The sequence below is a fragment of the Lepidochelys kempii genome, chromosome 5, assembly GCF_965140285.1.
Source record: "Lepidochelys kempii isolate rLepKem1 chromosome 5, rLepKem1.hap1, whole genome shotgun sequence".
Lineage (NCBI taxonomy): Eukaryota > Metazoa > Chordata > Testudines > Cheloniidae > Lepidochelys > Lepidochelys kempii.
In genome coordinates, this window is record NC_136384.1 from 113,222,674 (window position 1) to 113,247,171 (window position 24,498).

General features: G+C 41.0%; 1 protein-coding gene across 6 annotated transcripts in view; it reads left to right on the forward strand.

Annotated features, from left to right (window-relative positions):
• The window catches only part of FOCAD (focadhesin), a 200,222-nt gene that overhangs the window by 120,397 nt on the left and 55,327 nt on the right, over window positions 1-24,498 (forward strand). For all 6 annotated transcript variants that reach the window (XM_073345495.2, XM_073345491.2, XM_073345494.2 and 3 more), the window contains 4 exons: window positions 414-543; window positions 4,271-4,459; window positions 4,929-5,050; window positions 22,417-22,509. In XM_073345495.2, the coding sequence (XP_073201596.1) occupies window positions 414-543; window positions 4,271-4,459; window positions 4,929-5,050; window positions 22,417-22,509 (534 nt within the window). The remainder of the gene's footprint in view (window positions 1-413; window positions 544-4,270; window positions 4,460-4,928; window positions 5,051-22,416; window positions 22,510-24,498) is intronic.

Sequence of the window (24,498 nt, forward strand, 5' to 3'; positions counted from 1 at the left end):
GCTTTATAGGTTGAATATCAATACAAAAATAAAACATTTTATTTTCCTGAATTGTTACAGAAGGGTCAGAAAAGAGTCAAGTTCAAGGCCCAGTAGTACTACAAGTACTGCCATTCAGTCCACAAATGCCTTGATTATTTTTACCACTAGTGATATCTTGGAATTTATATGGCTCACTGCTTTTATAAGCCTATTGTGATCTACATACACTCTTCAGCCTGGTAGAAGAAAGACGTTCAGTTGATCAGTTTCAGGACTTAAATTCATTAAACTGGAGGGCATTCCTTACTGAAATAGTGATCCTTATCTTTGTCACACTGGACCTTGAATCTAAACATGGATTAAGAGGCAATGTTTATTTCTATATTTATTTATTTTTGTTTTGTTTCACTGCTGCCTTTGTCCTCCTTCAGGCAAGACCAGAAGTTGGTCCATCAGAAGAGATGGACATAAATGAAGAGGAGGAGAAGGAGGTGGACCTTTCTGTTCCTGGCTCTTCATATATCAAACTGTTGTCTCTAACTCTTCCTTCTGTTTTGCCAGGTAGAGCACTTTCATAAGGGGAAGCTACTATACAGCTTTAGAATCTGATTGACTCTGTATGGGTATAGAGTTCTACCTACATGAAGAAACTTATGGGGTTGGGACCTTACTTTGTTTATCTTCCATAAAAATTATATCCTAAAACACTTCACCAATTTAAATAATAGTAACATTAAGAGCTCCTGGCAGTGAATAAAGGTGTTTTCAAGGATGTTAATTGAGAATTCTTCTTGTAAATGCTATTCATATTTTCTCTCTTCTGTAGTTATATAATTGGTTACAAGTTACTATATTTCAAATACTTGTTCGCTAATTATGATTTAGGCCTAACGTAGAGAACTGAAGGACAACATTTTAAGGCAATTCTGAATTTTGAATGAAAATAAAACAGCAGGAAATACAAAGTTACAGGATTTATACATGTATTTGCTTTATGTAAGTAATTATACTCTTTGATATTTTTTTCAGGTAATGTATTTGCGAAGAGGGTGCATAGTGCTCTGAATAACAGTCAAATAATTAAGTAAACAATGTTAAGATATTATGCAGTATAAAACATAATTAATAAAGGTGTGAATATGAAAAATAAGAGTAACAATAAGCATTAGTGAGACTTAAATAGGTATAAAGAGATATTCCCATGGCTGACAGGTTCATTTTGAGACCTGTACAACTGATTCATCTTAAAAATAACATTTATTTTTAAAATGTTCACTTGATTATAGTTTTAATGCTAGCTGTCCACTAAAGTCAGCAGTGCAACAGTCACTGGACCGTAAGCTCCTCAGGACAGGGACTGTCTCTTATGTGTTTGTACAGTTCCTAGCACAGTGGGGTCCTAGTATATGAATATGGTCCCTAGATGCTAGCATAGTATAAATAATAATGAATCTCTCTGTAATATTTCTTTCATGGGAACTTCTCCTACATGCATCTGGGGAAGGATACCATCGTCTGGTCCTCAGGTCCTTTCACCAGGGTTGACTTGGGACCTGTGTGGACTCTCCAGGAGGTATCAGAGTGGAGGATATATGCTGCTTCCATGTGGGGAAGCACTTTTCACACTCTGAATGTAAGGCATTCGTCCACTTAGGAAACTTCACAGGGAAACCCCAAGTAAGCCATTTAAACAAAGGAGAGTAGTGTCTGCTGTCAGAGACACAAAGCTGGGCAAGTGCACCCTGAGTGACATTGTTTAGCTTAACAGGAAGCTAGGAAAACTGAAAGTAAGAATTTGTAGAAAAGGGCTATTTGTAGAATAGTCAGGGTTATTGACGTGGATGAACAACTCTTGTAATGGAGTAAGATATTGGGCTCTCAAAGCAATGATAATCTTTCAGAGACCACTGAATCTTGTGTATGGGTGAGGCTGTGGAACTGGTCTAATTGAACAGCTGTTAGATGTTACCAAGATCATTCACAGTTTCCTTGCTGCTGGCTAAGATGCAACCCATGGGAAGGTTTAGACCAACAGTCCCTATTTTCCCTGATGTCCTTGCTAATGGGTATCATGTTGACTGGAGCTTCCAGAGGATGATTTTTATGAGCTCTGGCTGAGACCTCTAGTCTCCTTGGGCTTCTCTGGATGATTCCCTTAACTCAGAGCTTTCTCTTCTCACCTTCCTCTCCCCGCTCCCCTTATTCGTGGGGAAAATTCTTTCCTAGCCTCCATATGCTACTTCTGGAAGAGATGAATTCTTATTCCTATGGTAACTGGAGCTAAAATCCAGAGTTCCAATCAAAAGGCAGTTTCTCTTGTGGAGTTCGTGCTGAATGTGGGATTATCTTTCCATAAGCCTTCCTCTGCTCTGGAGGGCAAAACTGTCTTTGCTCACAAATAAATCCACGTGGGTTACCTCAGCTACACAGCTGAAAGGAAAAATACTAATAAACCCATAGAGTTTCTGAAACAGAAGCACACCACACTTCCCGTTTACTCTCTTAGCATCTACGTTTGTGTGAGCCAAAGGAAACAGAAATTGGGAAAACTTCTCTGAGCTCCTTAGGGGCCCAGCAACACTGTCAATTTCAGCTGCTAAGCTGTATTCTCTCTCTACTCCCATTGCTGGCTCTGTTTCTGTGAGGACAGAAACAGAGCCAGCAATGGGAGTAGAGAGAGAATACAGTTGCACACACAAAGCATCCATATTTTCAGTAAACCCATTTAATCCTTGATTGTTATTTGGTGGGTGTCATATGCAGTCTAGAAATGAGTACCTTTAAAAAAGAAAAAAAAGTTCATCCCATACGACACAATGTGATATATGTGCATTTTAAAGGACAGCAGTTGAATCCCTTTTTTTCTTATTCAGTGGTAGATGGATATACAGAAGATAGGTCAGTATTTTGGTTCATAATACCTTCAGTGGTGGTTGCCTGTTTTTCTTCAGATTTGTACCAGCCCTTAAAGTATGATGCATTATCATTTGCTTCAGAATCAGGTGGTCTTTCATGAAGTTCAGCTAGGTTTCCCTGTTTGGTTTATGCCTGGCATTCTGGATCATTAGGTGCATTTATTTGCCATTGTGATTAGAAATAGTGAACTCATTGATAGGCATTTTGAAAGCAACAAGTTGTTATAACCAGTTTTTTTTTAAAAAGCTTGGAATTTAAAGAAATCTATGGGGAGACATTGCAATAATGATTAGACTGTGTAGCCATGGACAGACACCCAGCTGCAGATGCCTAGGTACATATTTATCTCTAAAACAGGGCTCTCTTTTATGACATTTTGCAGTCTTTTTCTCATGTTTATACTGTTAATGAAATAAGAAATTAAAAAGAAGGAAATGCTGCTAAAATAATGGGTACTAACTGAAAATGACCAAAGTAAGGAAGTTCCAGGATAAGATGTCTTTCCATTAACTTGTTCCAAGGTACCTCAGGTATTGCCAGGATCTCAGAAGAGTGGGTAAATGCTCTTTCCACCCATATGTGCACCAATTTCTAGGAAACCAGCATTGCATCTGGTTTGGGAACTTATACGCCAGAGTTTCAAGAGTAATGTGAAACAGTTGTTATAAATCTTTAAAACTTGGTCATATAATGAAAGCACTAACAGACTCTTAAATCTATCAGCATTGCCAGGTGCTGGTCTAATGTTGGCTTCATGTTGGGAAGCAGTAACATTGCACACATCTACCATAAGGGCTACTGTAATCTAACTTCACAACCAAGCAATAGCATTACTACTTTACACTGTTGAACCCAGATAAACCATAAAAAGCCCAAGTTTGAGAGCATACCACCATATAAACAGTACCTACAACTGTGTTTAGAGAAATTATAGTACCAGTTGTTTATTTTTTATGGTGAAAAAGCCTATAAGGAAAAAAACTCATTTACGAGGAACATTTTATTTACATTGACAAATGTAAATGTCAGTTTAGTTTCTGACTGTCCGTTCTTTCAGTTTCATTGTGTCATTGGCATAACAAAGACCACATTGATCAACAGCACTGAGAACAGTTCAGGCTATTTTTCTTCTGAGTTTGAGCATCTGACATCACTTATTCAGAGCTTCCTGAGCTGCAGTTTGAGTGGAGGTGAACATAGAGTCAGGAAGACTTGCCAGGCGTTCTAAATCCCTGACCTTGGAGCTTTCATCTGAACGTGTAGTTGCTAGTTTTGTTAAGCATAACTGCCCTGAAGCTGTGGTTTTGGGTTTGTTGGGATTTTTTGGCCTCTCTTCAGCCCCTGACTTTTTTCTTCTACCCACTTCCTCCAGCATTTGAAGAGTTTGTGGCGTCACTTGTGAAACAGGAGATGGCCAACATGCCCCGCGGAGTGTATCATTCTGCACTGAGAGGAGGGGCCACGCGCTCGGATCAAGGAAAGACCGTAGCAGGGGTTGCCAACTTCATGCTGAAAATGTATGAGAGGAACAAGCAGCCAGGCCTGAAGCCTGGCCTTGCAGGTGAGCTTCTCCTACCATTGGTCACATCACTCCCTGGACTAATGTTTCAAAATGTATGGTAGTTTTTCTCTGAATGTGGTGTTGGCCCTGATTCAGAAAAGCTTGTCAGGACGTGCTTAAGTCCAACTTTTTCAGGACAGGATTTTAGTACATGCATTTTAGCGGGCCGCATGTCAGGACATGCTTAAGTCCAAACTTTTTCAGGACAGCATTTTAGCAGGCCGCATGTTTGAGACCCCTGCTGTAAGTGATGAGTCCTAATACCCAGCAGCATTGGAAGTATGAATCATTAAGTGACTCCAGAATATTCTTCCCTGCTGGCCAGCATCACTCTTATTTTAAAATGTAACTTTAAAAACATAATATGATCTTTCTTAAAATTTGCATTCAGCTGTTGTGCATGAAACTCTTTCTTTTGCCCTATTTAGCAGTATTTTATCTTGATGCATTTATATGGGTTTTTTTTAAGGTGGCATGTTGTTATGTTATGACCTTCCAATCCACATGGGCAAAGATGGCAAACCTATCAGTCGTTTTCTGGCTAGCAGAGGGCGCAATTTCCAACAGATGTTAATAGCTCTCATTCATGAGGTAAGTATTCTCGGCTTTTCTTCCCTTTTCAGAAATGTTGTGCTGCTTTCTCCTCCCTGCTCCCCACAGAGTCACATTTGCTTATTTTAATTAGGAAATACTAGTTACAAGCTATGTGATGTTTTAATGCACCATAATTAACTAAAGTTGCTGTGAGGGACAATTAACATGAATAGAACGTGTAAATACATTTAATAAAATGCTCTCTTTGCTGAAATGCTCCCTCTGAAAATCGTTGGTGTAAATTGAAACTGACACTCTCCTTTTGCCCCTTCTCTCAATAGTGGTGTCTAATCAGGCTACAGTGCTCTAGTATTTTGGTGTGTCTGAACAACAATTATGGGATTCCACCATAGGGAGTAACCTCCGCCTCCTCGTTAGAGTAGTAATAACACAGCATATCTTTTAATTGTTTCCAACTCCCTGGAATATTATGCTAATGTGGCTGATCCTATGCAGTGAACTTTGGTAAACTGGAGCTGTAACATCTAAATTTGTGTGGTTTTGGAAAAGGTACAAGAAATGAACATCCAATTAATCATTACAGAAAATAAGAAAGAGCTTGTTATCAAATCTTACAGGGAGTTTAGAATTATGGCATTACAGTTGATACGAAAACTGATCTTTGGAAACTGCAGAGACTGGGAAAACAAATAAGTAGCTAGACAGGAGCTTGGGAAATGAACGTTTGTTTCCCATTTTTCATGTCAGTTTGAGCATTACTAGCACAAGCAGACATGTGTTAGAGTCTCTCTGAGTTCATAAAAGAAAGAAGAGTTAATATGATCAATTTGCATTCCTGGGGAGATTTATTATGTGCTTCTTAGGGTGAAGATTCTCTTCACAGGTCGTAAATGAGAATGTCAGAATTATACAAATCTATTCTGTCATGTGTTAGACAAGCAGGAGAGCATACATGATTATAAAAATATCTTTTGTAAAAAATCTAAGTCTGGGCCCAGAATAGCTCCTCTAGGAATGGTAACAATATAGTGATAGGTGTACATTTTAAAAGTGCCTTCAGAACAATGCCAAAAACTATTTCTTTATTCATGCAACCACAAAATAAAGGTTCAGAAGACAGAACTGCCATGCTTGTTCCCTCTGTCCCTTGTACTGGCAGTAGCCATTCTCCCTCATAAAAATAACTGGAAGTTATAATTATAGGTGAAGTTGGTAGCTCCACCTATAGTTAAGGCTGATCAACACTCTCTGTTACAAGAACATGTTTTCGGTTGTTTATAACTTTACCAAATTTCATCTCTTTTGGCTGAAATTTTCCATACCAGGTGTTTGTGTCAGGCTGATTTTTTTTTTTTTTTTTTTAAGTTTCAGCTAAAATTGTTTCTAAAGAATGAGATTGGGGGAAAAAAATGTGCTCATATTTTAAAGAATGCTTAAACTGTTTGTTGAGCAGATCTAGCTCCTCCATGTTTGGAGGCAGGGCTTGCAGTTTGGCTGGGGGTGTTGCCAATTGGTCAGGGACATTCCATAAAAAATTGACCAAGTTTTAAGGCTCTGAAGAATCTCAGTTCACACATAGAAAGCTGCTAGTTTGGCAGCTAAATTCTCCAAAAAGCCACGTGCACTGAGCATGCTCCAGCCTGAGTTGCAGGAGCAGAACAGTATTACCAAGCTGTGGCCCAGGGGCAATACAAGACCCACCAGAGCATTTCGTAAGGCCCGTGGCCTGCTTCAACACAGTATACTAATGGCCGATTCTTTAGCATTTTGTCGTCATGTTTACATCATTTTAGTTTACACAACTGTGTAAATAAAGAATAGCGTACATAGAAACATCTCTAAATACATACAAAACAAGCTGAACTTAAAATATAAATCAATAGTGGTGACTTTAAAATATTATTAAAATAAGTAGAATGTGTGTGGCCCACACAAGGTTGTGCTTAGGTTTATGTGGCCCTCCTGTGTAATAAGGTTGGTCACCACTGAGTTACTCCATTAGCTCAAGCGTCAGACATCTGCTCAGTGGATCTAACTGGTCCAAACCTGCTGATGACCCCTGTGGATGTCAGTGTGATGTCACATGATAGATTTTGGTTTTTTCAGTTTGTTTTAGTAAAAAACCTTATGAAATCATCCATAAAAAAGTACTTTAAAAACATTAAGGTTGAAAAATTAAGCACTCAAAAGTTAGGCAATGCCTAATTAAGGTAGTTCTTCGAGAGCTGTTCCTGTGGGTGTTCCACTTCAGGTGTTGGTGCGTCCCAGCACTGCTGATCGGAGATTTACAACAGGAGTGACTGCGCAGGTCACCTTGCAGTGCTGCATGTAACATGCGCACGACCCAAGCCCTCCAGTTCCTTCTCAACTGTCCTCGGCTGAAGACTGAGCTCTGGGGCAGTGTTAGTTAGATAAAAAGTTATAGTTAGCGTTAGTGTTAGTTTATTTGAAAAAAAAAAAGTTTTATTTCATTAACTACTTCCTCTCAGGGGATGGTTACCCGTTAAGATGCCTGGTTCTCCAGGCTTCAAATGGTGCGGCTCCTGCCTCAAAGCTATGCCTGTTTCAGACAGGCACTCGTATGTAAGCTGTCTGGGTGAGGGGCATATCCCCCCAAAATGCCCCTACTGCAGCAGTTTGAAAGCCAGAGCCTGACGGGAAAGGGATCTGCGGCTAAAAATGATTTTAATGGAAAAATCCCTCCAACCAGAGTCAGACAAGCAGACTGCCTCTCTGGGAACTCCACCAAATGGGAAAGGAGACAGACCCTCTGAAAGACCAAAAAAGACTTTTCTCCTCAGAGAGCACTGAGGAAACAAAGGCAATCTCCTACCAGATCACTACCCCCGGTGCCAACATATGCTCAGGTGAGCACCTATGATGCTCTAGCACCTGTGGCACCGCTGAGGTCTGAGTGAAGGAGACTGAGTCCAGGCACAGACAAAGACGTGCCTCCTCCATGGCACCAAGTTCACTGGCACGGGACTCGGCACCGAGCATCTCCTGACAGCGCAGTCGGCATGGGTGGACAAAAACAAGTCAGCACCAACTAAACATTCACAGCATCGGATGGCACCAATGCCAGCACTGGTGAGAGCTGACCCTGCAGCACCGGTGGCCCAGACATCGGCACCGACACAGTCTCTGCTACACCAGAAAGACTTGGTGATATCGTTGGCACTGCACTCCCCGATATTTGGTACCGAGGGCTGCCCAACAGGTTACAGAGAAGATCCTAACAGCTCTCATGACATTGCACAATCTTCCAGCAAAGACGAGGAGGAGGTGTAGGAGCAAAACACCGTCTCACCACACCACTCCTCACCAAAAGCACACTGAACACCGTGGAGCCATATGGGACCAAGATACCACCAGACGACTCAACCATGGTGCGGATCACAGTGGATGTACCCCCCATGGTCTTCTCCATGACATGGGCACATTAGGAACCCTGGGCATCTTACAGGAGTCCACATTCCAGGCCTTCCACAGCGCACAGACGCAAACTTTGCTCTAACCCTATGTCTCCCACACCGCAGCCCATAGAAGCTCAGGATGTAGGAGAGGACACAGGAACTGGCACAGACCAAGAAACCACGTCTCCTGATCACAATCCTCCTTCCTCTCCAGATGAGGCTATTATGCCCCCACCACCAGCTTCGGCGGACAATTTCAAGCAATTTCAGGACTGTTTAAGCAGGTCGCTCACAGCCAGGACATCCAGCTAGAGGAGGTGCAGACAAAACAGCACGTCCTGATACAAATACTACAACCATCATCTACCTCCAAAATCGCTCTTCCCATCAGCGATGCCATCTTGGATCCTGCAGAGACTGTTTGGCAGACACCAGCCTCAATACTGCCAATGTGCAAAAGAGTGGATAGAAAGTACTACGTACCCTCAAAAGGGGCAGACTTTCTCTTTGCACATTCGCCCCCCAACTCCTTAAATCAAAACCACAAGAGAAAGAGCACAAGACCTGTTTGGATGTAAAGTGTACTCTTCAGGCATCCTACAATTCAGAGTGGCCAATTATTCTGCATTGTTAGCAAAATATGACTATGATAACTACAGCAAATGTAGCTTGTTCGCAGCAGAGCTCCCAGAGGAGAAACAGGCACAATTTCAAGCCATCATCAATGAGGGTCATCTGATAGCCAAAACAGTCCTACAGGCGTCACTAGACACCATGGATATGGCAGCCAGAACCACGGCCACAGTGGTAGTAATGTGCTGGGCATCCTGGCTACAGGCCGCGGGTATACCAAGGAACTCCAAACAAAAGTAGAAGACCTACCTTTTGATCGAGAAAAGCTTTTCTCAAAAAAAATTATGAGGTGTTTCATTCGATGAAGGACTCTGGGGCCACACTCCACACTTTGGGGATTTATATCCCACCTATGAAGAGAAGGAGGTACCAGCTGTATCAGAGACTCAGAGGATCATCTAGCAATCTGCAACGACATCAGCCTTACAACAGTCAACGGCAATGCTCACAGTGTCAACAAACACCCCAGTCACAGGCACCCACTTCCCAATTGGCTCCTCCAAAACCACAATTTTGAAAAGTTGGTCAAGGGTTTGACTTCCCTCACAAGACAGCACCTATGCCTGACCCATCTCCAATTTTTGGTCATCAGCTTCACCCTTTTTATCACATCTGGGCCTCAATAACATCGGACTAATGTGTTTTAGAAGTAGGTCGGGATATACCATCCCCTTTACCTCCCGACCACCTACCCTACCCTCTTCTCTGTCCTCCTTCAGGGGCCATTCTCACGATCACCTGTTACGACAAGAAGTCGATCATCTTCTACAACTAGTGGCTGTGGAACGAGTTCCATCACAATTCAAAGGGAAGGGATTCTACTCCCATTATTTCCTGACCCAGAAGAAGAATGGGGGATGGAGACCTATCCTGGACCCAAGGAAGCTCAACAGGTTTGTACGCTCCCAAAAGTTCAAAATCGTCACATTGGGCACGATTCTCCCAGCACTGCAACAGGGGGACAGGTTTTCAGCCCTCCACCTCCAAGATGCTTATTTCCATATCACCATTCATCCTGCTCACAGGAAATTTCTGCATTTCATGGTAGGACAGGAACACTTCCAGTACAGAGTACTACAATTCGGCCTATCCACTCCACCAAGAGTTTTCTCCAAAAGCCTAGCTGTGGTAGCGGCACATCTACTCCAACAGGGAATTATGAACTTCCCCTACTTGGACAATCGCCTTCTCAAAGGCCCAACTCTACAAGAAACAATGGACACAGTCCAGACCACTATTACACTCTTCCAGGAGCTAGGGTTACAAATAAACGAATGGAAATCGACTGTAATCCCGGTTGAACAACTGGACTTGATGGGGGCACACCTCAATGCCATGGAAGCCAAGGCATCCCTGCCCCCAGCCGGATTCACAACTCTCACAAACCTTATCTCCAAGGTATGAGCCAGCCCCCAAATATAGGCTTGTACTGTCCTGCAACTACTAGGACACATGGCAGCTACAACGTTCGTGGTATGATACACAAGACTACATATGCGGTGCCTACAAGGCTGGTTAAGCATGGTATACATACCCAGCAAATACAGCCTACACAAATGACTCACAGTATCACCCAGTGTCCTGGACTCTTTACAATGGTGGACAAGACCACAAAACGTTTGTATGGGCATCCCATTTCAAAAGGAACCCCCATCGATTGTGATCACCACAAGTGCCTCACTGATAGGTTGGGGCACACATATGAATCAACACACGATTCAAGGCAAATGGTCTCCGGTGGAGACTCAGTTACACATCAACTTACTAACGCTACATGCAGTCCACAATGCCTGCAGCCATTTCCTACCTCCTATAAAGAACAAGTCCATTTGCATGCTGACTGACTATATTGAATGCATGTTTTACATCAGCCACCAAGGAGGAGCTTGTTCACGCTCGCTATGCACCGAAGCTATGGAACTGGTGCATACAACACAACATAAACATCTCGGCATCCTACCTACCCAGCCATCAGAATGCGATGGCGGACACACTCAGCAGGTACTTCTCCCAAGACCACAAATGGTACATGAATGGCAAGGTTCTGAGATCAATCTTCAATGGGGCATTCCCATTATTGACTTGTTTGCATCCCCGACGAACCGCACGTGCGCAGCGTTCTGTACGCGAGCGGGACTGGGACTACGATCACTGGGGGACGCCTTCCTCATCAAATGGGAGGCGCAACTCGTGTGCATTTCCACTGATTCTGCTGATATCACGTGTGATACACAAGATGCGAACAGACAGGGCCAAGGTTATCCTCATAGTCTTGACATGGCCCAGACAAGCATGGTACCCTTACCCGATGCACATGGCAATATGCGCTCTGTGAGCTCTCGCTCATCATCTGGATCTGCTGTCTCAGCACAACAGTCCCTCAAGAGTCTCCTTAACGTTTACCCAGAAGTTTGGGGTTGTACCCCGGCATGGGACCTCAACCTGGTTCTGAAATACCTCACCAGACCACCGTTTGAACCATTAGCCACCTGCTCCTTGCTACATTTATCTATGAAAGTGGCTTTTCTGGTCACTATTACTTCTGCCAGCTGGGTGAGCGAGATTGGGGCGCACATAGCTGATCCTCCAAACACAGTATTCTTCAAAGACAAGGTCATACTACATCCACACCCTAAATTCCTAAAAAAAGTAACTTCAACTTTGTATATGAACCAACCAATCCATCTCCCTACATTCTACCCTAAACCTCATGGGACTCCAACAGAGGCCACCGTGCACACATTGGACGTTAGGCATGTGCTGGCGTTTTACCTTGAAAGGACTTTCTGGAAATCCCCTAGACTTTTCATCTCTACTACTGAGCGCTTGGAAGGAGATGCTATATCCACTCAGATTGTCTAAATGGATCTCCACATGCATTCAGATGTGCTATTGTATCCGGAATACAGAACCACCTGAACACATTAGAGCACATTCTACTTGATCAGTTTCAACTTCAATAGCATTCCTAAATAATGTTGCAATACTAGAGATTTGTAAAGTGGTCCCTTGAGCCTTCATCCACATGTTTGCTGAGCACTATGCAATCACTCATGTCTCCAGGGCTGACACCACAGTGGGCCTCTCAGTGCTTACTTCAATGACTCAAAAGAACCTGAAGTCCCCCTATCTCTCTGAAAGGCACTGCTCTACAGTCACCTGAATTGGAGCACCCACAGGGACAGCACTCGAAGAAGGGAAAGTTACTCACCTTGTGCAGTAACCGAGGTTCTTCGAGATGTGTGTCCCCGCGGATGCTCCACTACCCGCCCTCCTCTCCTCTGCTTCAGAGGTCTCAGTAGGGACTCTGCGGTATAAAAGGAACTGGAGGGCTCGGATTGTGTGCACTACATGCGGCACCAACAGCACCGTGAGACCCGTGCTACATAAATCTGTGATCAGCAGCGCTGGGACGCACCGACACGTGAAGTGGAGCATCCACATGGACACACATCTCGAAGATCCTCTGTTACTGTACAAGGTGAGTAACCTTCCCTTGCCTGTGCAAACTTAAGGCCCCTTTGTGCGTATGCATTATGATACAGTCTTTAATTAGATTATCAGATACTATTTTTTCTGCCTCGTTCACTGCAAAGGATGGACCATACCTTAGGGACCAATATGTATAATACATGCACACAATGAAAGTGAGGTGCCATTTGTCACTTTTCAAAATCTAAGCCATATCATTTGTGTGTATGTGCATACTATAATTATTATTTTGTGTGTATTATGGTAGTGCCCAGGGGCCAAGCAAGAACAGGGAAACATTATGTTAGGGACTGTACAAACCCAGAGTAATAGACAGTCTCTTCCCTGGAGAGCATACAGTATATACATAGAGCCCTGCATGGATACAAAATTAGTATCTGCAGATATAAAGTGGATATTTGGGAAGCTGCAGGACTCTACCAGGAACTTTCTCTGTTTTCTCTATGTCATGTGACTCTCTTATTCAAAATAACTGTAGTATTTTACTAAAGCAAGTGCTTAGAGTCTAAGCATGCTACTCACATTATAGAACCTCCAAGGACACAGCCCTTAGCTAACATTATTGAAAAGACTTAAAATCAGGGTTAATTTGGAGGCAGCAAATACTAATTTATTTGATCCTTTATTGAAAAGATGAACCAAAGAGCACCCTGTGGTCATCTAATTGATTAAGGATTAGAGATTATCAGTGTAATGACCACAATGGCACACTCAGGTTTGTCACTTTCTAGGGACTTATTCTGGGCTCACCACTGTGAATATTTACTTGGGGGATTGCAGTGATTGTATGTGGAAAATAAGTTGTGTAATTACATTTGTATTTTTGCATGTGTGTTTTTTTGAAAACCAAGCTCCGAATTTGTGATGAAAAGTGGGGCTTGAGGCCACCAAGTTTGTAGTGAGACTTATCCAATGTATAGATTAAAGAGGTTCTGCTCTGTGTGTGTGTGTGCATATCTGAGAAAAAGGTATAGGCTGTGTATCCGAGGAGGAGGAATATTATGTAAATCGTTCCATGTGCTCAAGTATCTATAAAACAAAAACAAGTTTAAAAAAAAAACAACTGTTTTTAGCTGCAGTTTAAATGTCACTATAACAATAGCACAATGGTAATTTCCTATTAAATCTTAAGGGACTAGGCTGTTATTGTTTGTCTCCTAGATGCTATCCTAGCTAAGGCATTGGATGCAGGTATAATATCTGTCAACAAGAATAGATTAAGATGCAGGGGTATTTTTTTCCCGCACATTATTTGAGCTGGTTTCTCATGGGAAGCAGAACATGCCTTCAATAAACAGTGGCGTGTTTGAAGTATCGTATTGCCCTTTACTGGTCGCTAGTGACTTGAAGGAGCAGCTTGTCTCTCCCCCCGCAAGTGTTTGAGCACTGTTTTATTGTTTGGTAAAGGAAGCTTGGCAGTGTGCCTTTGAAAGAACATTTGAGTTACTGTAGTCACGTTGGTCAAAGGTCACTTAAATCATGTGTGTCTACTTTATTATTTTTAAAGGGCCCACCTCACCATGCATCTGGGCTTGTATTGTGCAAGAAATCTCTTAAAGTTTATCGCTATCACTTGGGCTAGACTGGCCAATAATTACCTGCTACTGTTTCAGCAGTTTGGAGTCATTATCTATGATGGGCTTACAGGGAATAATCCCTTTTAGGCTTCACTTGTCTTTATTATGAAAATGAATCCGTAGGAATAGTCACATATGTTCACATCATGGCCCATATGTTTTGATGGTTCTGTAAATGTATGCTTTGGGTTAGATGCATTAAAGCTGTTAAGCATTTACCCAGCTACTGTTCTTTTATTTCCTTAATGGAGATGAAGTGGACTGTGTTTGTTGCATATAAATGGTATCTAAAGCAGTCTTCTTTTGGTACAAAAGTATAGTGAACAGTGACATCTTAATTCCTGATTGCTGGAGTGTCTTTAAAACAAAGAAGGCCTATTAGAACCAAATTCTTTAGCATTATTATCTATTATTATGATTATTTGTATTGTGATATTGCTACAAGTTGCAGTGAGGATTGGGGCCCCACTTAGATTGTAAGTTCTTTGAAGCAGGGACCACCTTTCGGTTGTGTTTGTACAGCACCTAGCACAATGAGGTCCTGGTCCATGACTGGGGCTCCTAGATCGAGCCCTGTGCGGGACTACTGTGGAGCCCTGCAGCAGGACTAGGATCCTACAGGTCCTGCAGGACTCACTGCCATAATAGCGGGAGTGGATGGGAGCGGGATTTTAAAAAGTCCCACACCGGACTCTACCCCTAGGCACCATCACAATACAGATACTAAATGATGATGATGCTTTAGGCACCATGCACAGACACATAATGACAAACAGTCCCTACTCCAAAAAATTTACAATCTAAGTAAGCTCTTCAGTTGTACCATGATGAAATACTATGTACTATGCAGGAAATAGCCCGACTTGATTATGTAAAGAGTTGTCACTTTGGATGGGCTAGCACCAGCAGGAGAGTGAATTTGTGTGGGGGGTGGAGGGTGAGAAAACCTGGATTTGTGCTGGAAATGGCCCACCTGTTGATCACTTTAGATAAGCTATTACCAGCAGGACAGTGGGGTGGGAGGAGGTATTGTTTCATGATTTCTGTGTGTATATAAAGTCTGCTGCAGTTTCCACGGTAAACATCTGATGAAGTGAGCTGTAGCTCACGAAAGCTCATGCTCAAATAAATTGGTTAGTCTCTAAGGTGCCACAAGTACTCCTTTTCTTTTCATGATGAAATGTGTCTTTGTGAAACACAGGGAAGATCACCCTGTGCTCATTTTTGTGCTGGTTTTGTTTTAGTATAATCACATAATTAAAAGGGTGTATGCAGCCTAATGTCCTGTAACATTAGGAGTTATATTTTGGATATATAAAGGTGGGAAAATTCATAACAATAGCCCAAACTAGTTCTCGTGTGCCCTTTTGTGCCTAGACATTGTGCCATTTATGTGCTTTTTAGTCCCTGTTCCTACAGTTGGACTAAGCTGCATGGGACCCATTTCTGCAGCAATATTCAGTAATCTGCATTATGGATGGCGTTGCAGCCTTACCTTTGGATGTTTATTTCCAAATATAATATGTAGAAAGAAAAAGAGAGAGAGTTCTACCTAGGAATAATAGAGTCCCTATTTTACTGATGGAGAAACTGGGCCACAAAACAGTTAAGGCCTTAGTTCAGTAAAGCATTAAAATATTTATGTAGGTCCCCATGAGTTCAGTTGGATTTAAGAACGTTCTTATGTATGTTCTTATTCAGAAAAGCAGTTAGTCTCTGATTCAGGAAAGTATCCACATTCAGGAAGGACACTTAAGCATGTGCTTAAAGCTAGGCATGGGGTCATGTTCTTTGTTAAACTAAGGCCTAGGTGACTTGCTCAAGGTCACACACACAACCTGTGGTACCCATGATTCCTGACTCCCAAATCTCTGCTAAGCTTAATTTCTATCGAGGTAAACAGGATCCCTAATATTTTCTTTAAAGTGACATGATCACAGTTTTAGGCCTCAAATTAGCCATTGTAACAGTATTATCCTAAGAAGGAATGAGGATTACTTGTGGCACCTTAGAGACTAACAAATTTATTTGAGCATAAGCTTTTCTGGGCTAAAGCCCACTTCATCAGATGCATGCAGTGGAAAATACAGTAGGAAGATAGATAGATAGATAGATACGAGACCAATTGATTAAAGTGGGCTATTATCAGCAGGAGAAAAAAAACTTTTGTAGTGATAATAAGGATGGCCCATTTCAAACAGTTGACAAGAAGGTGTGAGTAACAATAGGGGGAAAATTATCATGGGGAAATAGTTTTTAGTTAGTGTAATGACTCATCCACTCCCGGTCTTTATTCAAGCCTAATTTAATGGTGTCCAGTTTGCAGATTAATTCCAGTTCTGCTGTTTCTCATTTGAGTCTGTTTTTGAAGTTATTTTGTTGAATAGTTGCGAATTGTAGGTCTGTAATTGAGTGTCTAGGGAGGTTGAAGTGTTCTCCAACTGGTTTTTGAACGTTATAATTCTTGACGTCTGATTTGTGTCCATTTATTCTTTTGCGTAGAGACTGTTTGGTTTGGCCAATGTACATGGCAGAGGGGCATTGCTGGCACATGATGGCCTATATCACATTGGTATATGTGCAGGTGAACGAGCCTCTGATAGTGTGGCTGATGTGATTAGGCCCTATGTTGGTGTCCCTCGAAGAGATATGTGGACAGAGTTGGCAATGGGCTTTGTTGCAAGGATAGATTCCTGGATTAGTGGTTCTGTTGTGTGGTGTGTGGTTGCTGGTGAGTATTTTCTTCAGGTTGGGGGGCTGTCTGTAAGCAAGGACTGGCCTGTCTCCCAAGATCTGTGAGAGTGAGGGATCGTCCTTCAGGATAGGTTGTAGATCTTTGATGCACTAGAGAGGTTTTAGTTGGGGGGCTGAAGGTGACGGCTAGTGGCATTCTGTTACTTTCCTTGTTGGGCCTGTCCTGTAGGTGACTTCTGGGTACTCTTCTGGCTCTGTTAATCTGTTTCTTCTCTTCAGCAGGTGGGTATTGTAATTGTAAGAACGCTTGATAGAGATCTTGTAGGTGTTTGTGTTTGTCTGAGTGCATATCCTAAGTGCATAATGCCAAGAAATGTACAAAATTAATAGGGTTTATTTTGCTATTCTCATAAAATGTCACGTGTGCTCTCTGCTGCCTATGTATTTGCAGTGGATGAACGAACACTGTTGACAAAGGATTGCCCATAGCAGGGTGAAGGCAAATGCTGAGAGAGAAAATGTATCCAAAGCCCCTCTCTGGCTTGGGTTTTATTTTATGACTTCTGGTTTTACCCAAATTGACACCAGTTTTACGGAATTCTGTAGCTGCATTCTTGCCTCTCACTTTTACAAATATTTAACTAAAAAAATACAAACCCAGAAAAGTACAAATCCATAGAGAGTAGCTCCTCCTGTATTTTCCCAGAGCTCCTTGCACAACCTCTTTGTGTCTCATCTGACAGAAAAAACACCCTTATTTTAAGGTGTTAAGCCTAAATAGACTGAGCTGCATGTAGTTAGCTATCTCCCTGCTGGTAGTGTCTACCTTAGCTCCTGCTGAATCTAAGCTTGGAATTCTCCTCCAAAACATCAGGCTGCCTGGCTTGGCAGACCTTCTCCTAAGAACACCACTGGGGCAGGATGTGGCAGAGCTCCATGATCTCTTGCAGGGGTTCCAAAAGACCTGTTCCATGGTCGAATACAAAAATTACATATTCACAAAGAATTTGCTAGTATTGGGGCTCTAGTTTGATCCAACATCATCCAGGCCTGTTAGTACTTATAAATACACAATGTTTCAGAGGTCATCAGGATTGTACATCCAATGTTGAGTGTATTAAATCCACCGGGGCTCTTCATAAAAAGCTATGGTCATCAAGCGAGGGAACAGAAACAAAGCCATTTGACTTGAGTGTCCAACTTCTGAGCAAGAGTAAAGAACATCAGCCCTGACTCTCTTGCAGATTCTTAACAGAGATTGAGAGTTATTCAAAGTAATGTATACTGAATATTTTTAAATACAGAATATAGCCACAAAGCAAAGACAGCTTCACGGATTTTTTTGCAAAAAATCCAGTATATGGTGGGTTTTTTTCACTGAATACTCTTCAAGCAACTTTATTCAGAAAACTCTGATGACATGATGCTGATGCAGAAAGATGATTTACGGTTGCAAGGCACTATATTCTGCTGATTAATTCTGTATGCTTCAGTAGTGCTTTTGATTCAAACATATCAAAGCACATTACGAACAGCATTCCTGTTCCTCCTCCATGAAAACATGGAAATTTATAAAGGCCTGCTCTTACTCTCATTTAAGTCAGTTTGGATTTCCCCTTTTGCTTCGATCAGCACAGGATCAAGCAGGCCTAAATAAGCTGATTTCTACACTAGAAGACAAGGTGGAAGGACTGCTGTTGAAATTAGGGGGAACCAGGGAAGTTGAACAGGATAAATCACAAAGATGCAGCAGACTGAGACCACTAATGAGATCAAGGTGGAGGAAGATGATGGAAGAAAATATTAACATGGAAGGAAATAGCTGTTCTCTCTTTCTGTATGAAGAATTTGAAGGGGATCATATTGAAAAGAGACTAAAGACAGACATCAGCTAAGCCAGAACTCAAAATAAATAATTATTTAAAGAGAGCCACTGGAGAAGAAAAGATAAACTAGACTGATTGGTGATCCTCTGATTAGGAAGGGACAAGATCAGAGATGTGACAATACAGGCAAACAGCATCTTTATTAATACTGAGGTAGGACATTGTTTTTTGATAGGGTTTGGGGGAAGAATGAGGGTATGTTTTGGGGGTCAGAGGCTTTTCTGGAGTTTTTCCTCTTCTGTTATCTCCATTTGGTTATTTAAAACTGCTGGCTGTTGGTGTTAATTTATTTGTGTTTTAATATTAATTTTGCCAGTGGTTACTGTAAGTCTGATTATTGGCAAGACACTCAGCTTTTGTGTGGGCATTGTTTTTAATGATCTAAAAAAGAAATAAAAATGAAGAATAACATCCCCTTTTTGTAGTCCATGAGGGAACTAATGACATAAGACAAGGGAGATACAAAAGAATCAAGGATAACTTCAGGGACGCGAGAAGAAAAGTGGTGATGATGTTGAACTCAGGTACTTACCTCGGTTATGCTTTCCATACCAAAGGCAAGGAGAAGACCAATGGATGTGCTAATAGTAGAAAGGAGGTGTTTGGGTTCATAGAGCTTTGGAATGCTTTTCATGTTGAGCAGTGGCTACAGTCTGTAAGCAGAAAGAGTAGCAATAACCTTCTGGGATTAAGCCTCACAGCGTTGTTTACTGTAGGTAGGCCTTAGACTAGGTATGACGAGAGTGGTGTTGGTATGTGTAACAGAGAATCTGGCATGTTCTTTTAATTTAAAAGTGAAAAGTATAGACCTTAAAAAGTGGATATGGAAATATATCCCGTCTCACCCAACCTGACATGTTTCTTTTTCCTTTATTAAAAATGTATTACCCTGGAAACCTTTGATATTAAATAATTTGTTTCCAGTGGACTCCAATGGCTGTCATGACAGTTTTTTATGTTTTTGGTAAAGGCAGACAGTAGACATAATTGGACACTAGCAACAACAAAAATTAATTTTTTCTGACCACCATGGAATATTGAGAGATATAACAATGCACAGCAGTCATTTAAATTACAGAGCTTGCTTTTGTTGTGGGCCTGAAAATACTGCTGTTGAAAAGGGGGTAGTGAGGGAATCAAACTGTGAGCCTCCATCTTCTTTTAATAAAATGTTGTTATAATTAAGGTGCTAAACAGAGAGAGAAAAATATTTAGTTTTTAGTATTTTATCTGCTTGTTTAGTAAACTCATTTCTATAAACCTGTAAATTGTAACAAACCAAAATTTCTTTAACGTTCATTTTTATTAAAAATGTCATTCAAAGGAGTCTAAGGGTCTTGATGATTGGGTATGTAGGATGGGAAACTGAGTCACAAGTAAACCCAATTTAGGCTTAATTAATTTTTGCCTTTATTTATACAATTTCAGACATAATTATTATTCCTTAGTGTTTGGACATAAATTTAAGACAGACAAATAATGACAGACAAGACAGAATAGGTAAATGGGCCCAAGTTACCACATTAAAGAGCACTGAGAAGTCCTTCCATGATGGCCGTCATCGCCTCCCCTGATCTCCTTGTCTGGTCCTTCAGTCCCATCCTTCAGTTTCTGGTGCAGTGCTTCTCCAGTTTGAGCCCATGTTCACTTGGATCCTTATAAATCTTCATATTACAAATTATTTAATCTGTATCCAGCTGGCTTTTAGCATATCATCACTTTTTTTTTTTTTTTTTTAAATGTAACCCTTACATTACTCATGTCCAAGCTTCAGTTATGCAACTTCTGCATTTTTCCCGTTGGTTTTGATGTTTCTGGGTCATGTTATCCTGTGTCATCCAGAAAAAGGTGGGAGGGTTAATTATCATTACTTGTTTGAGTACTTCTTACTTACTACTTCCAATATGATACATTATTTCTCTTGCCAGCAACAATACAAATTTAAACAAATCAGCAATCTGTATCAAAAAGAATTGGCAAAAACACACTCAGGTCAGGCAAAGTCTTGACTAAATGTTACCTGAACTATACTCATTTACTATCCATAATTAGAATCTCTTAAAAAAAAAAAAAAAAAAAAAAAAGCTTTCAAAGCTCTTAATCTTATAATTAACAATCCTTCATTTTTATTTCTCTTCGTGTTTGTGTATGTATGTGTTACTCTTTTCTACCATTTAATCTATTGAGGGGTGGGCTGGAGGGCACTCTGATTCTTTAACGTTAACATTTCTTTATCTTCTGCAAGCATACATTTGTCAGGGGATTTTTTATTACTCAAACTCCAGAACCTTGTATTTGTGTATTGCAAAACCTTGTCAGGTTTTTTTTTCTGTTACAGATTTTGAGGTCCTTGTGGATTTTGGGTCTTGATATTTAGTTGCTTTCAGTGATAACCCAACGTAATTAAATTATTTCAGTTTCTTTGGCAAGAATTTTTCTTTGCTATATTTCACCTATGGTTGGAGCTCATGATTCTGTAAATTTAGGCCCTGATCCATCAAAGCACTTAGGCATACGCTTAGTTCTAAACACTTGAGCAGTCCCATTACAGTGTAGCTTGCTACTTTCTGGTGCAGTACAACAGCTTTAGTAAATAAACTGTTGTTAAACTGCATGAATGGTTAACAGAGGCAGGCTCTGTGGAGATGAACAGCCGGATAACAATTTACCAATGGGTAGAAAATGAAGATGTTGTTGTTAAGACCACTTATCTTGTCTTGATTTCAGCTGTGAAATTTACAGTCTGCGTTTAAAGCTAGAATATTTCATAGATACATTCCTTTGTTTAAAAAAATGCTTGTCCATAAAAATTGGGTCCAAATCTACTCTGTTGCCCCAATGCAGCTATCTTGACTAATAACCCCACCTTCCATCCCTCTTTAAAACTCACTACTTTGATTAACCTGACACAACTAATCTCCGTTTTTGTCATTTACTTTTGTTCTTGTGTGTAACATAGCTCTTCTAAAATAGAACTTGAATTTAAAGAAAAAAACAAATTTGGAACTGTCAAGCCAAACTACAACTGCAAATAAAGACAAACTAAATCACACTCTTTTCTGTTGCATCCCCTGTTTGTTATGTGTTTAGTTTAGGGCCCAAACCTGCCAACGCTACTAAGTGTAGTGCTTCCTACTGTGAATAATGCACTGACCTCACTGGGATCAATTTATCAATTCAGTAGCATTTGAATATTGAAATAGCATCCATCAGCGTAGTATCTAAGTGCTGCTGTAAACTAATCATAGCAGTGAGCATTGTACTTGGCTGTTTGTAGGATCAACTCATTAATTTGTAAACTCTTCTGAGCATAAGGATATTGTCTTATGCTTGTAAAGCATTGTAATTGAATTCAGTGGCATTTCAGTTATGTGGTTGAAAGCAGAGTTTGACCCATTAAACTTAATACCATTCTATTCAAAAACTTTCAAATACCCTTTCAGTTAGATAGATTGTCTTTAGCTTTAGTGTTTTATTTTTCTTCGGACAGTTAAGTACAGTACAAAAAAAATCATATGTCTTTATTCTTAAAATACTAGTGATGGATATGTTTTAGAGTAGCAGCCGTGTTAGTCTGTATTCGCAAAAAGAAAAGGAGTACTTGTGGCACCTTAGAGACTAACAAATTTATTTGAGCATAATAAATCACATTCTTGTTAAATTAATTCTAATATAACTTAAGTCCTGTTTGGTATGTCATGCAGGTTAGCATCCAGCCTTCTGAATGGCACCGCTCTCTCCTTCTTCCTCAGTGCTGGCTGGGATTTATGAGTAGAACGTACCATGCAGTTTTACAGGTAATTTGAGTTGTTTGGTGTTTAGTGTATTTTGAGTTTTACCATCAAGGACTTTCCTGCAAATATCAACTTTTTTAAAAAAGACTCTGCATTTTAACTTGAATGCAAGAAAATTAAATAAACGTAAGGCAAGTCTTCAAGTTAAAGGTTGATAAGAGTTCAGCCACAGCCAGTGTCTGATGAAGGCAAATTTCACACAGGTCTGGTTCTTGCTCAAGAATTGACACTCCTATCCTTAACTCCTGTTCAGAGTCCCACTGGAGTCAATGGTTCAGACTGTGTGTCACTTTTAGAATTTGGGCTCTGACCTTGAATTTTAATCAATTATTCATTACTGAAAGGAATTGTATGAAAATACTGGAGAGTGGAGCAATGTGGTGGATAGAAAAAAACCTGAGCTCCCCCTCCAAAAAAAAAAAAAAAAATGTTTCATATAAGTCTTTTTTCTCCACACACACACACCCCCCTTTCTCTTTGTACTCCCTTGTTTCAGTCAGGACTAGAAAGAGAAATGCTGTCATACAAAAAGAGAGAGAATATACTGGCAGTATTTCTGACCCACCCCAAAGCAGGAAGTACTGGAAATTTGACCAGAGAATCTGTTCCAGTGAGATTACGCAGCCTGATTTCCAGACCACAGAGGTTCCAATCTATAAAATTGTAGCAATAAATAGCTTCTCTGTCAAAAGCAATGTATGGTTGGCTTTGTCCTGCTATCAGGGATGATTCATGTTTTCTCCCCATGTATGTCAAGTGATACTGGACACTTTCACAGTCTGAGCAAAAAAAAAAAGGTTTCATGGAAGTATCCTCTTTGGGGAGATAATGTAACAGAATTTATACACGATGAGAGACCACTAGAGATACCATTTTCAAAGCAAATCACTTTTTAGTGAGCAGCAAAATGTCAGATTTAAACACAGCTTTGTTACAAAACAGAACTAGCAAACCTACTTTTTAAATAGTAATTTAGGTCTTAACGATAGAGAGTGGTACTTGTTGCCTATATTTTGTTATCCTCCTCTTTCATCCGTCTACCTTGAACACTAAGATTTCGTGAGAAGAACAGCTTTTACCAGCTCTGCTTCTGAAATCCTCTCTAGGATTTTCTGTCATTTACTAGAGCACTGAAGCATATCATTGTACCTTTGAAGTCTGCTCCCATGTATTTACTTGCTCCTCTTTTCAGATACTAGAATAATAATTATACCTTATGCTTCTGTAGCACTTTTCATCTGATGATGTCAAAGTACTTTACAAATATAAGTTAGTTAGGTCACACAAATAAGTAGTTCAGTATGCCTATGAGTAAGTGAGGGAGTTATATACCCATTTTACAGATTGAGGACTGAGGCAAAGAGAGCCTAAAGGCTCAGTCCTGCAAGGTGCTGAGCACTCTATACCCAATCTAGCAAAACACTTAAGTATGTGTTTTACTTTAAGTACCTGAAAGTCCTATTGATTTCATTGAGAGTATGTAGGGAGGGATAGCTCAGTGGTTTGAGCATTGGCCTGCTAAACCCAGGGTTGAGAGTTCAGTCCTTGAGGGGGCCATTTAGGGATCTGGGGCAAAAATTGGGGATTGGTCCTGCTTTGAGCAGGGCGTTGGAGTAGATGGCCTCCTGAGGTCCCTTCCAACCCTGATATTCTATGATTCTTTGTACATGCTTAAGTGCCTTGCAGGGTTGAGCCTTAAAGGTATATCTACCCTGTAGCTGGGAGCGCGCCTTCCAGCCCAGGCAGACAATCTTCTACTAGCAGACTAGTGTGCTAAAAATAGCAGTGTGAACGTTGCTGCGCTGGCGGAGACTCAGGCTAGCCACCCAAGCTCGGACCCAGGGGGTCAGGTGAGCTTGCACTCGAGTGGCTAGCCTGAGCCTCCATTGGTGCAGCAATGTCCATTTCACTATTTTTAGTACATTGGCTCAAGCCCCACTAGTTCGAGTCTATTTATTGGGGCTGGGAGGCACGCTCACAGCTGCAGTGTAG